The following is a 12,946-nucleotide window of genomic DNA, read 5'->3' as shown; positions in this document are numbered from 1 at the left end:
GGGATATGGGGCCAAAGACATGCTCCCAGTGCACCACAGCCATGGCCTTGCTCGTGCTCCCTGTACCATGTCCCCTTGTCAGCATCCCTGTGAGATACTGAATTACTGGGCACAGGGGCTGTGCCAGAGTCCGGGAGCCTCTGCATGGACACACAGGGCAGCAGCAGCAGGAGGAGTGGCTGTGTCCAGCCCTGATCCTCAAGCCTGGGGAGCAGTGCCAGGCTGAGCCAGCCCTGCCTGTGCCACATGGTACAGGTGTTTCCAGGAGTGGCTGGGACAGTGGCAGAGGTTTCTCCCTGCCCACGCTCCCTCCCTCCCTCCCTCTGTCCGTGGCTGCCCAGCAGTGCGAGCTGCAGGACATTTGCTAACGCTGACAGCCCAGCGTGACAGGCGACAGCTGCCGAGGATGGGTTCCATCAGCCACGGTGACCAGCCTCCGGCCACTGGGTCCCCAGGCTCTCCCCCTGGCTGCAGTGCCATGGGGTGGCTGTGGGATGAGAAGGGGCACTGTGGAGTCCCCAGGGCGCAGGGAGGGATGGGGGTACCATTGGTTCTCCAGGGTGTGAAGAGGGATGGGCACTGCAAAGGCCCCAGGATGTGGGGAGGGAAGGGCCACCGCAGGGTCCCATGGTGCAGGGAGGGACAGGGGCACCAAGGGGTGCCCAGAATGCAGGAAGGGATGATGGGATGTGGGGTGCCCAGAGTGCATGGAGTGACAGGGGCATTGCAGGGCCCTGAGTGCAGGAAGGGACAGGAGCACCACAGAAGCCCCCAGATCCCATCCCTGCCCCAGCATCCCCTGCTCTCCTGGGAAGAATTGGACATTACTGGTGGGCAGAGCCGCCCCAACGCTGGGACGGACCGCAGTGGCCGGGGTCGAGCAGGTCCCCGCCAGCCCCGAGCTGCCGCCAGCCTCCCCAACAAAGGTGCCATTCAGCTCCGGTGGAGAGGAGCCCAGCGCCGCTTCCGCTGCCTCCCCACGCCAAGAACCAGCTCCCAGGAGAAGGGGGCCGAGCTGCCCCCCAGGGACGTGAAGGGCCAGTGGACAAAGGGAGCCGGTGGGCGCAGGAGCGGCACCGTGCCCGGCGCTGGCTCCAACCTCCAGCCCCGAGACGGGCCCCGCTCCGGCTAACCGGTCCTTGCAGATGGACAGACGGATGTCAGCAGGCCTGCGGTGCCTGGCCTTTCCCACGGGGTGATCCCAGCAAGGGGCTGGGATGGGGCAGTGCCCGGGGATCGGGGTGGCAGGTGCAGCAGTGACGCCTTTGGTGATCCCCAGGCACGTGTGCCGCCCCGGCATCGCCCAAACCACCGTCACTCCAACACACCGTAGCGGCAAATTTTTCCTCCCTGCACCTGCAGGAGAAGCTGCGACTGCCAAAATCTGTTTAGCACTTCCATCACTGCCCGTGCCAAGTGCTTAGTCAGTGACTTCCAGCCATGCAGTGGTTTGACTTTCCTTAAAGCTCTGGAAGTGGCCGCCAGCATGCTGAAGGCAGCTGGAGCGTGGAGCCCAGCTGGGGTCTCAGAATAACCCCAGTTCCCAGAGCAGAGGAGAAGGATGGGGACCTGACACATCACCAGACCCACAGTGGGATTTTCAGCCTGTCGGGGGGCAGCAAGAACTGTGAGAGCTCATTAATGGCTGGGAAGCACAACGAAAACTCTTCCACTAACGAGGGAGAGAGAAGGGACCGGAACACTCCCAATTAAAATTATCAGCTACAAAAGGAGACAGGCACAGCAGGGAGAAAAGCAGGGCTCCTGCACAGCCATGCTGCCAGTGGGCACCCAGCATGTTCCTGGCTGTCCTCTCTGCTGGGATCACTGGAGAGGTGTCGGGGACCACCGAGCACCTGTGACCACCATCCTGCCCTCTCCACACACAATCAGATGCCATCAGGCAGGTGTTATGGGAGGGGTGGCACCTCTTTACTCTGACCTCCTGAGCCCCCCACCATCCTTGGGACACCACAATGTCCCCTCTTGGCTCCCCACAGGCTGCTCAGGTGATGGCCCTGCCATGTGGGAGCACAGGGTTCCCCTTCCATCTCCTGGCACAGCTCCCTAAAGCTCTCGGAGCACCTTGCACCCCATCAGCATCCCGGGACAGGACCACATCGCTGGCCCCACGAAAGGGGGAAGCGCGGGATCCATCCAGCCCCAGCACCTCCGGATGTGGCTGCAGCCGACGGCTCCTGCGTGCACCGGGAGCCGCAGCGTCTGCCATCGACACCAGCCATAAACAGCGTCTGCCAGAGTAAACACCGCCGCGGGGAGCAGCCCTGCCACTACTCCCAGAAATGCCTTCACTTAAGCACAGGGATCACAGGAGCTCAGTGCACTCTTGCATTCAGGCTGGCGCTCCGCGTGCTGCGAGCTCCTCGCCGGGCCCGGCCTCCCCCGCCACGCGCCGGCCCCGCAGCAGCCATGGGCACCGCGACACGGGCGACGCACGAGCCACCCGCACGTGCAGGGCCGGGCACGCACCGGGGAGCAGCGCTGCCCGACCCCAGGGCCCAGCCACGCGCCACCCTGACTCCTCACACCAGGCCTGGCAGCTGCTCCGGGCACCCTGGTGCACGCCAGGGGAGACCCCCGTGCCCAGTCACAGCTCTGGGCATGCCGGTGCATGGCCACATGGAGACCCCACACCCAACTCCTGCACCAGGCATCCCAGTACGTGCTATGGGGAGACCCCCGGGCTCAATCACTTCTCCAGGTATCCCAGGACATGTTGCATGGAGACCCCTGTGCCCAGCTGCTGCTCCAGACACCCCAGTGTATGTCACGATGAGACTGTGACCAACCAGCTCCGGGCATCCCAATACCGGAGACCCCTGTTCCCAGCTGCTCCAGCCCCATCCCTGCACACGAGTCCACGGCCATGGCCCCCCATGGTGGGACTCCTCGGTGCCTGGCAGGGACTCTTCTCCCTTCCCAGCACCCCTTCACGTGTTCATGCACCGGCCCCTGTGTCTGCAGCCAGTGCAGCGCCAGCAGCGATCGATGCGTGGCCAGGGCTGGGGGCTCCCGGCCAAGCCCCCGCTGACGAAGCACATCCTCACCCAGCTTCCCCCAGCAGGGAGCAGGGAGCAGGCGGCTGCTCCAAGCAGATGGCTCCAGCCTCCGCTAAATCAACATCTCCTTAATGAGGGGAAAGCATCGCTGCCCCCCCTCAGCATGGAGGCAGTAGATGAACCAGGAGAGTTGCCCCCAAATCCTCCTCTCCATCCCTTCCATCATCGCTCTGCAGTGATCCCCTTCCCCTCCAACCCCAGCCCTGCTGTGACCCCACACCCCAGCTGATGTGGGCAGCCGGACCCCTGCGTGTGCCCTCCCCCAAACACAACAGGGCCCCCCAGGACCCCACAGGCAGTGAATATCCACGGGGAAGACATTCAAGGCAAGCGCCTGTTTCGGAGACAGGGGGAGGATCCTGCAGCGGCATCGCTGGGAGCTGCCGGATAAAGGAAGCATCCAAAATAGCTGCTCTTAATTATATCCCTGCTGACGAGCGCCACGCAAACAACGGGGCTGCACGAGGAGCCCGGGCATGGGTGGGTCTCATTCCCCATGGCAGCACGTGACAGAGTGGGGACCCCACCGAGCGGGCACAGCACACCCGGCTGGGTCTGGTGATGATGGTGACATCGGGGAGCTGGTCCTGACAGGGAAAAGCTTGTACTCCTGCAGCCAAGGTCGTGTCAGGCGCTGAGGCCAGCGCGATGCTCAGATGCTAATGAAGCCGTTATCATCTTCCGATCGATTTGGACTGTATAAATAATGCACCGTTGTACAGGGAAAGGGATTGCCTGGGGCTAAGAGGTAGCTGGGGTGGGATGGAGCCATTGCAGAGCAGTACACAGCACAGCTGCATAGCTATTGCCCACCACAGCTGGACACACACCACTCATCACAGCTGGACACCCCAGTGCCCATCACAGCTGGATATCCACTGCCCATCACAGCTAGACACATACCAGATAGATGGCTAACGACTGACCATCACAGCTGTATAGCCACCACTCATCACAGCTGGACACCCCAGTGCCCATCACAGCTGGACAACTGTCCATCAGTACTGGTAACCCCAGTGCCCATCACAGCTGGATATCCACTGCCCATCACATCTGGACATGGCAGTGCACACCCACAGCTGGGTGCCCTGCTGCCCATCACCAGCCATTCCACAGACCCCAAGGCGCTCCTGGGGGATGCTGGCCCTGTGCCCAGCACACCTGCGGACTCTCTGGATGCCCGGCCCTTGCAAAGCCTTCCCCAGGGAGCGGAGAAATCCGCACTGGAGGCCGGCTGGGCTCTGGCAGCCTGAGTCATGGCAGCACAGGGCTGTCCCCTGGGGCCACAGGAAGCAGCTTAAATGCAGCTTTCAAGAGGCAGCAGGGATTCCGCTGTGATGCTTTTATTTTTACAAAAAGGAAACTTTTTGATCCCAAGGGAGGGTGAGGGGCTGACTTCGAGGGCTGCCAGGGCAGGCAGGGACAGGGGACACGAGTGCACCCAGGACAGAGCCAAACTACTGTGGCTGGAGCAGGCCAGGGGACCCAGCACCCCATGGTGCAGCAGCAGCTACTGTGAGGATCCCTGCCCTCCCTGTATTCTCAAGATGTATCCTCACCCAACCTTTGCTATGTGGTACCACAGAGCTCATCTAAGCCACGCTGCACCAGCCAGGCTTCCTTGGGGCAGCCCCTTCCTTTCCCCCAACTCCCTGAGTACCACGCGATGCCAGGGGGCTCTGCCGAGCAGCAGCTGCTGGTGACTCGGCCCTGTGCACCCAGGGATGCAGGGAAGAGGCAGCAGGAATGGGCAGGTGTGTGGGCAGTGCAGGGATGCGCTGGCTCTGCCCCACAGGTGGGACACGAGGTGTTATGCTCAGCTCCATGGGACCAGCGCCAAGCGTTGCGCCCGCCTGTTGTGCCCGGTGCCAGCTGCACGCCCACCCTCGTCTGTGCAGAAATGCATGTTGGTGTCGCTGCCAGGGAGCCCTAATTGCCAACCTGTGGCAAACAGGTAATTTTCAGTAATCACTCTGGCTGGAAGCAGTCACTGCTGCCACGGCGAGGCTGGCATGGCAGGCATGGGACATGGTTGCTCAGGGCCACTGTCACATGTGTCTTCCTGTCCATCCATCCCAGCGTGCCAGGCACCACACCCCTTTTGGGACATGGGAGCAGAGACCATCCTGCCCTGCCTCATCTTCATCCTCCCCATCTCCTCCCCATCTCCTCCCCATCCTTGCCCCCTCTGCGGCGTCAGGGATCCCTGGGAGGACCGATGCTGGCCTCCTTGGCTGCAGGGAGGGACCAGGAGCTTTGAGCATCTTAAAGCATCATTAACTAACGCACAGCCTTGATCACTGGCCTCCCATGAACCCAGTGCGGTCCAGCAGCACTGGGGATTGGCAGGAGCTCCTGATGTACACAGATCATGTGCACACGTGTGCACATGTGTGTGTGTGTGTGCAGGCAGCCCAGATCCATCAGAGGCATCAGCAGCTGCCGCAGCACCGGCTCTGAGCTCCCAAGCGCGCACTGGCAAAACAGGCCCGAGGGTCTGTTTTAGAGCCATCGTGTGTCCCCATCCAGGGAACAGCCTGGCTCCACAGTGCACCACCGTGCCCACCCTCTGCACCACGGCGGTGTTCCCGGTCCCCCCGCGGGCAGGACGGGCACGGCCTGCAGGGCTGGCAGCTCGGTGGTGCCGCGGTCTCTGCCGGGCGGGTGAGCAGCGCAGGGATGTGCGGCCAGGCGACGCCGCGCATCAGCCGGGAGCACCGTGAGCGCGGCCAGAGGCCTCGCACTGCTCCCAGTGGGCTGGCAGCGCTGCAGGGGAGGCGCAGGGCCCTCAGCACCTGTCCCAGTGTCCCCAGTGTCCCCCAGAAGGGGGCTGGCAGGGGCAGTGCAGGACCAGCCGGGACAGACGCAGGAGTGGAGCCGGGCGGGAGCGGAGCTGCTGCGGAGCTGCAGGGCTGTGAGGAGCGTGCCTGCCGTAAACAGCCCAGCTGCAATGCAGGAGCCGCGGCTTTGTCTGATCCAGCGGCTCCGGCAGCCGCGGACCGGCAACCTGCAGGGGCCTCTCGGGGAGGCGGCGCCGGGCTGGGCTCCGGCAGCCACATCTGGAAGGGATCAGCTGGCTGTGCCGCCACGAGCCGGCCGTCCCCAGCGCCAGCCTCACGCCAGGCCGGGGAGGAGGCAGGGCCGACACGGGCAGAGGGGACCGCCGCGGGCACATGGACGCACGGGGCACATGGGCACACGACGCACACGCGTGCACAGAGGCACACAGCGCACGGATGCAGAGGGGTCGATGCGTGCTCATGGATGCACACATTCACACAGTACATATGTGCTCATGGATGCACACATTCACACGGCACATGCGTGCACGTGGGTGCACACATTCACACAGTACATATGTGCTCATGGATGCACACATTCACACGGCACATGCGTGCACGTGGATGCAGTGGGGCACACGCGGGCACACCGGCAGAGCACCCAGCCGCCAGCGCTCGGAGAACCAGAGCCTGGCTGTACCTGCGGTGGCTCCTTGGGCACCATCTCCAGCCAACTCTGTCTCCAGCTGACACAGGCCCGTGTCCCACTGCACCCCGGGGCACCCTGGCCCCACTGCTGCCTCCATCTGCTCGGTGCTCTCAGGCAGCCAGCAGTGACCTTGGTGGGGAGACCCAAGGAGACCCAGGCAGAGCTGGCACTCCCAGCCAGCCGCTCTCCCACGCCCTCCCGGCACCGTGCTTCCCCACCGGATGGCTTGTGCCGGCGCTGGAACCCATCCATCACCGGAGCAGTCCCGGCAGCGTGGGGCTGTCAGGCCGAGCTGAGGCCGGCACTGCATCCCAGCTTCCCATTTCTCAGGCTGATTGCTCCTGTCGCTGCGGAGCCCAGCGTTAAACACCTCATTTTCTGCTCCCGTATTGAGTTGGAAAATACTATTAACATTTCATTAGAGCTTAAAGATCCTTCTCAGCCTGGCACAAGGAGCCGGCCCACCGGTGGCATCGCTCCTGCGCCAGGTGGGCTGTGCTGGCCGTGTTCATCTGCGGGGAGGGGAACCAGGAGGGTGAGTCCCACGTGCCCCAGCTGCAGGACAGGATGGTAACCCAGGGCAGAGGTGACATCAGCACTCCACACTGGCTTGATGACCTCCCTGTCATGGCCCATCCATGGCCCATCCTCACAGCACGCTTTGCTGTAGATGGGACACAAAGCGGTGACAGCAAGTGTCCATGCAGGTCCTCCTGAGTTTTGTTTCCCAATGCCTCTCCCTTGCCCATGGGAGCCTGACAGTAACAGCACCAGTCATTAAATATCAGCAAATCTGTTCTCCAACACTCTCTCAACAATACCTGAGCACCATTCCCAGCACACACCACCCTTGCAGCGGCACCAGGACAGAGGGCACCATGGCAAACACAGTCTCAGACATCACCCAGAGCTGGCCATTCCCCTCCACTGCTCACCCCACCAGCAATGCCACAGCTCCTGCCTGCCATGTGCCTGAGGAATATGTTCCCTGAGGACTCACCACTGCTTTGGAACACCCAGTGCCCTGGCACGGCACCACGGAGCTGCCATCCCTGGGCATTGCTGCTGTGGTCAGTGCAGGAGGATGGGAATGGGAAGGGGCTGGGTCACCCAGGCACACTGAGATGGGAAGGGGACTGATTACAGCCGTTCCCAGCAGCTGGGAAGGGGATGGAAGAGTTAAAGGGAGTACAGAGCAGAGGACAGGAGCCAGACGCCAGCCTGGCTACTGGAAACCACGATGGGCTGGCACTGATGGCGGTGGCTGCAGAGAAGGGCTCGGGGCACCCACAGCACCCAGCCCTGCTCACTGCCAGCACCATTACCCTTGGGTGGAGCCTGGCCCTGCCACATCCCCCAGAGCATCACCCCACAGTGCACGGGCAGCAAGGGGCACCACAGCACTGGTAGCAAGGTCCTGGTGCGGGAAAGAGCCGGAGCCACGGCCGCGGGAGAGCCCCAGCACAAGGGGCCACCCGCTGCTGGCAAAGGGCTGCTTGGTGTCAAGCCAGGTGAAATTGGGACTGCTGAGAGAAAATCCAGGCCAGTAAGGAAGCTGGGAACAGAGCCGCCGGCCTGCAGCCCTGCTGCTCCTCGGTGGCTGTGGCCAACAGTCCCGGGTGCCCTGCAGCATTCCCGGTGGGCAGGGACCCCACGGCCAGCACGGACATGGGGGCTGTGCTGCGGGTGGGGGCAGAGGGTGGTTTGCACCCACAACTTGGCCCAGCCATAGAGAGAAATGTAAAATAAGAAGAAGTCACCCCAGGCTGAGCAAGAGTGCCCCTCTGGAAGGGAACTTGGCACACGCCAGCCCGCGCCCGCCTGCCAAGTCCTGCTGGGAGCGAGGCTTCACACGTGGGCTGGAAACCCCAAGAAGTTTGTGAGGGACCCGCTGACACGTGGATGAGCACGGCAGCAGCCGGAGCTGCTCAGCCCTGACTCGGGAACCTGCCTGCCGGCGGTGCTCAGAGCACAGCCCCATGCCTGGGACACGGCTGGGAGGCACCAGCGTCACCCCATGCTGGCATCACCCACATCCCAGTCCACCCTCTTGGCATTCCACCCCTTAGTCCGTGCCAAGGGGATCGGGAGAGACATACGAGCAGCTCCCAGCCATGGGACGGGGTATGCATGGGGGCCCAGCACCCTTTTGGTTGAGCTGCCACAGGATCTGGTCCGACAGCCCCTTCCTCTCAACTCCAGACATCCTGCCCAGCACCGATGGCTCCAGAGGCTGGCAGCATCCAGGGGCTCTGGCATATTGGTGAGCACTGTCTGCTCCCCTCTACCCGGGCTTCTCTGTCAGCAAGGAGGGTCTGCCCAGCGCCTGTGACCAGGGAATGGCAGCGGAGAGCCATCAGAGTGGATGCCTCCCAGGGAAGGTTCCTGCTCCCCCAGAGGGCTGAGGGGGAACTGGGCAGCTCCAGTGGCTGCCGGCCACACGCGCCCTGGGCACTGCACCACAATTGGATTTGCAGCTGCCCTGCCTTTTACTGCATAGAAATTGAATTGTAAAATGTCAAAGACATTTCCTAACTGCGCCATATTAGCCTGGTTTTATTAAATACTGTTATCAGAGGAGATTATTAATGCAATCAAATGCAGGCAAGACAACCCAGAATTATCTGGCCATCGTGCAAGAGGACGCCCTGGAGGGCAGGAGGCAGCTGGTTGAGGCCCTGCCCAGAAGCCCATGTTCCCAAGGGGTCTGGCTCTGCTTCCCACTGTCCCTGAAGCCTGGAGTACTGGAGAAGCAATGATCCCACTCAGCCACTGCAGCTCCACTCACATCCCGGGATGTCTCACCACGGGACGGCAGCACCCCAGGGGGTGATGAGCCTGGGAGTTCTTGTTGTGCTTTGAGGTCCCTCCCCAAGCAGCCCAGGACCTGCTCCTGGCACATGGCAGCAGGGCCAGGGCTGGCTGGGTTAAGTCCTGAAATGCCAGTGGTGCTGCCAGTGACACGCAGGGCACGATGCAGAGCCCTGCACAGGTGGCAGCACAGGAATGGGTACCTGGAGAGCTGCCTGGGCCTGAGGCAGCAGTCCTGGGCAGGGAGACCAGGCTGGGCTGGCTCACCCCAGCATGGCAGGGCACAAGGGGTGCAGAGCTCCATGCCCAGACCCCAGTGCCAGCCAGTCAGCCTGGCTTGCCCGGCCCCAGGCGTCCCAGAGTGAGGTACCCAGAGCTCCAGCAGCACATGAAGACATGAGTCCTGATGGCAGCCTGGGCGACCAAGCATGGGGTGGGCAGCACATCCCCACAGGTCACAGTCCTGTATTCTACCCTCACAGCCAGCCCCTGACACACCAGATGCTTATCCTGGCACCACAGGGCCATGTGCTGGGACATCTCCTTGGCCACATGAAGCTGCCACGTGTGGAAGTGCCTTACAGAGTCCCCCAGCCCAGCGGGAGGAGAAGCCAGGACAGAGGATCCAACACTCGGCCCAAGGTCCCTCTCACGGCACTGGCAGCACCACACAGAAGCCATTTCCAAAGCGGATGAGCTGCTGGCAGCACCGGCCCCACAGGGAAGGAGCCAGCTCACTCCAACCCTCCATGGCTGAGGAGCCATGGATCCCCTGCACGGCACAGCATGGTTCACCTCCCACTGCCCAAAGCCCTGGGTGCCCAGGACAGGGATGGCACGGTGGGCCTGGGTGCTGCTGGAGACACCCCAGGGCCCCATCTTATCCCATCCTATCCCATCCCATCCCATCCCACGGCGCTGGAGCCGAGGGGAAAACGCCAAGTCACTACAATTCTTCGAGGTAGCACAGGGAAGGAGGGGACAGGGAGGGAAACAGTTTGCTGCCAAAGCCCTGCATCTGATTTGCGCAACTTTCAGACAACCTCATCAATTATGGATGCCCGGGAAGCAGGCGCGGTGCGCGCTGCGGCCGGCCCGGGCCAGGCCCCGCACTCCACACTCCACACCGGGCCCCATGTCGCCATGGCAACCCGCGCTAATTCACGCAAGGATTTTTAAAATCTCATTTATTAAACCCCACATGAATAGGATATTACCCAGATAACAGAGCTAAGTTACAAATCTTCCTGGTGCCGCACAGCGCGGGCAGCACCACGGGCATGTGTGGGACAGGAACTCGGGGGGGACGTGGGGACGCCACGGCATGGGGACAGCCCTGCTCAGTGCTGTCCCTCTCCTCCTACCGCTCCTCCAGCCTCACTGCCATGGCCAGAGGTGCTCATGCACCCCAGGTCTGGAGCACAGCACCTGTGACACACGCATGGCACCCTCTGCCAGACAGGAGAGCCAGGTCCAGGGGGGACATGTCACTAGAGCAGCCCAGCACTGGCACCAGTGGACTCAGCAGAGCTGGAGATGGGCAGCCCAGCCAGGGAATGGGGCAAGCGTCCAGGCCTACAGTGGGAATCTGCCCAACACCAAGCTCAGCTTCACTGGGTGTCCCTTGTGCCTGCCCTGCGATCCTGGCACAGGGAGCACCACTGGCTCCCTGTGGTCAAATCCACCTGGCACCTGGAGGGCTCAGCAGTGGGAGATGCAGTAGAGCACTGGGAAGGAGAGGGATGCAGGAGGAGGCAGTGGCACTCTGGCACCTCTGGTTGTTGCCAGCAGGAACTGGAGAGGGGTGTGTGGGGAACAGTGCTGGGCACAGGCCAGGTGTTGTCTCCATCCCCACATGCCACTCCAAGAGGCCACTGCAGTGGCAGCACCTGGAACAGGTTAGGATGAAGGGGACTGTGAGCTGGAGGCTCTTCTTGTCCTGCACAGTCCCTCAGCAGTGATAGCAATGACAGCACTGGGGACGTGGGGAACACCGTGTCAGGCCTGCACAGCACCAGGACATGGGGGGATACCATGCTGGCCCTGCACGGCACAAGGAAACACACGCTGGCCCCAAGTGGTACTATGGACATGGTGGATGTCACACCAGAGCAGGGACATGGGAGATGCCATGCCAGCCCTGCTCAGCACCAGGGCACAGGGGACACCACACTGGCCCTACTCGACTGGGAACACCCCTGCATGACCAGGGATGGGGGACACCACACCAGCTCTGGACAATTCCAGGAAAAGAGGGGTGCCCGCAATCGGGGAGTGCTGGGCCCTGGAGGGAGGGACACTGCGTGCAGCCATGAAGGGGCTGTGTGTCCAGTGACCCGATGCCACACGAGGTCCCTGTCCATACCCACCGACGGTCCCCAGCCCCCCAGTTTGTCCCCATGCACCAGGCCTGAAACCTGCGGCTGCATCAGCACCATGAATTATTCACTCCGGGCGGAACGCCTCGACGGAGCAGTTATATCCTAGAGCGAGTAGATACTCACGGAGCTACACGCACGTACAGCCGGAGACACACACGCACAGCCACACGCACGCCCCCGCAGCCTCACACCTGGCCACGCACACCCGGCGCACACGCGGAGCCGCGCACAGCCAGCCGCAGGGACGCACCGGAGGTACCCGCGGAGCGACATCCAAACACCCCCACACCGAGAAGCACCAACAGCCCAGCCAAACACACAGATGCCAGGGTACACACCGCCACGCAAACACCCCACGCACCCAAACACAGCCGCACACGCACCCGCGGCAGCGCGGACACACGCAGAGGTGCGCGGGCACCGAGCCCCGGGGCTCACACGCGCGGGCCGGGCACACTCGCTCCACGCACACGCAGATGTGCCCGGCGCCGCCCGGCCGCAGCCCCTGCCCAGGCCAAACATCCCGGGGGCACTGGGCCCGGCTCCCGGGGGGTCGGGAGTTGCTCTCGGCCGCAGGGCAAGGGCAGCCCGGCCAGGAACCGACCGCACCGGGAGCTGCCCCGGGACCGGCGGGGCAACCCTGTGCAGCGCCCAGCACCCCCGCAGCGCCCGGGGATGCTCCGAGCCCCGCCGGGATGCTCAGACCCTCACCGGGCAGCCCTCTCCCCGCCCCTCCCGGGGCGCCACCGGGGGTGCCCGGCACGTCCACTGCCCCCGCCCGCCTGCGACGCGCCGCAACCGGGGAAGGGCCGGGGATGCTCCGGGGCCGGAGATGCTCCGGAGCGGGCAGGGCGGCAACGCGGCCGGGCCCCGGGAGCAGCGCTGGGATGCGGCCCCGAGCCGCCGCGCCCGCTGCTGCGACGCCGGTGTCCGTGTGTGTCCCCCCTCCGGGTGTCCCTCCCCGCCGCCGCCCCCGGCCCGGCCCCGCCGCCGCCGCCGCCGCACTCACTGGCTTTGCCGGGCTTGGGCCTCTGCAGCAGCTTCTGCACGGCCGCGATGTCCTCCGCCTTCACCGCCTGCACCAGCTCCTGGTCCTTGCCCATGGCTGCGCCGCGCCGGGGCTGCCAGCTGCGGGCTCACGGCCCGAGCATCCTCCGCGACGCGGCGCGGCGAGGGGCGGCGGGG

At 63.7% G+C, this 12,946-nt stretch overlaps 1 protein-coding gene across 2 annotated transcripts in view; it reads right to left on the bottom strand.

Annotated features, from left to right (window-relative positions):
* The window catches only part of CASKIN1 (CASK interacting protein 1), a 30,150-nt gene extending 17,204 nt beyond the window's left edge, over nt 1–12,946 (bottom strand). For both annotated transcript variants that reach the window (XM_050317136.1, XM_050317137.1), the window contains exon 1: nt 12,771–12,946. In XM_050317136.1, coding sequence (XP_050173093.1) covers nt 12,771–12,864 — 94 coding nt within the window. In that variant the 5' untranslated portion in view covers nt 12,865–12,946. The remainder of the gene's footprint in view (nt 1–12,770) is intronic.

This window comes from Myiozetetes cayanensis, unplaced genomic scaffold (genome assembly GCF_022539395.1).
Source record: "Myiozetetes cayanensis isolate MyiCay16 unplaced genomic scaffold, myiCay2020 scf20-37, whole genome shotgun sequence".
Classification (NCBI taxonomy): Eukaryota; Metazoa; Chordata; class Aves; order Passeriformes; family Tyrannidae; genus Myiozetetes; species Myiozetetes cayanensis.
Note: the sequence above shows the minus strand (reverse complement) of the source record. Positions and strands in the feature narration are given on the sequence as shown.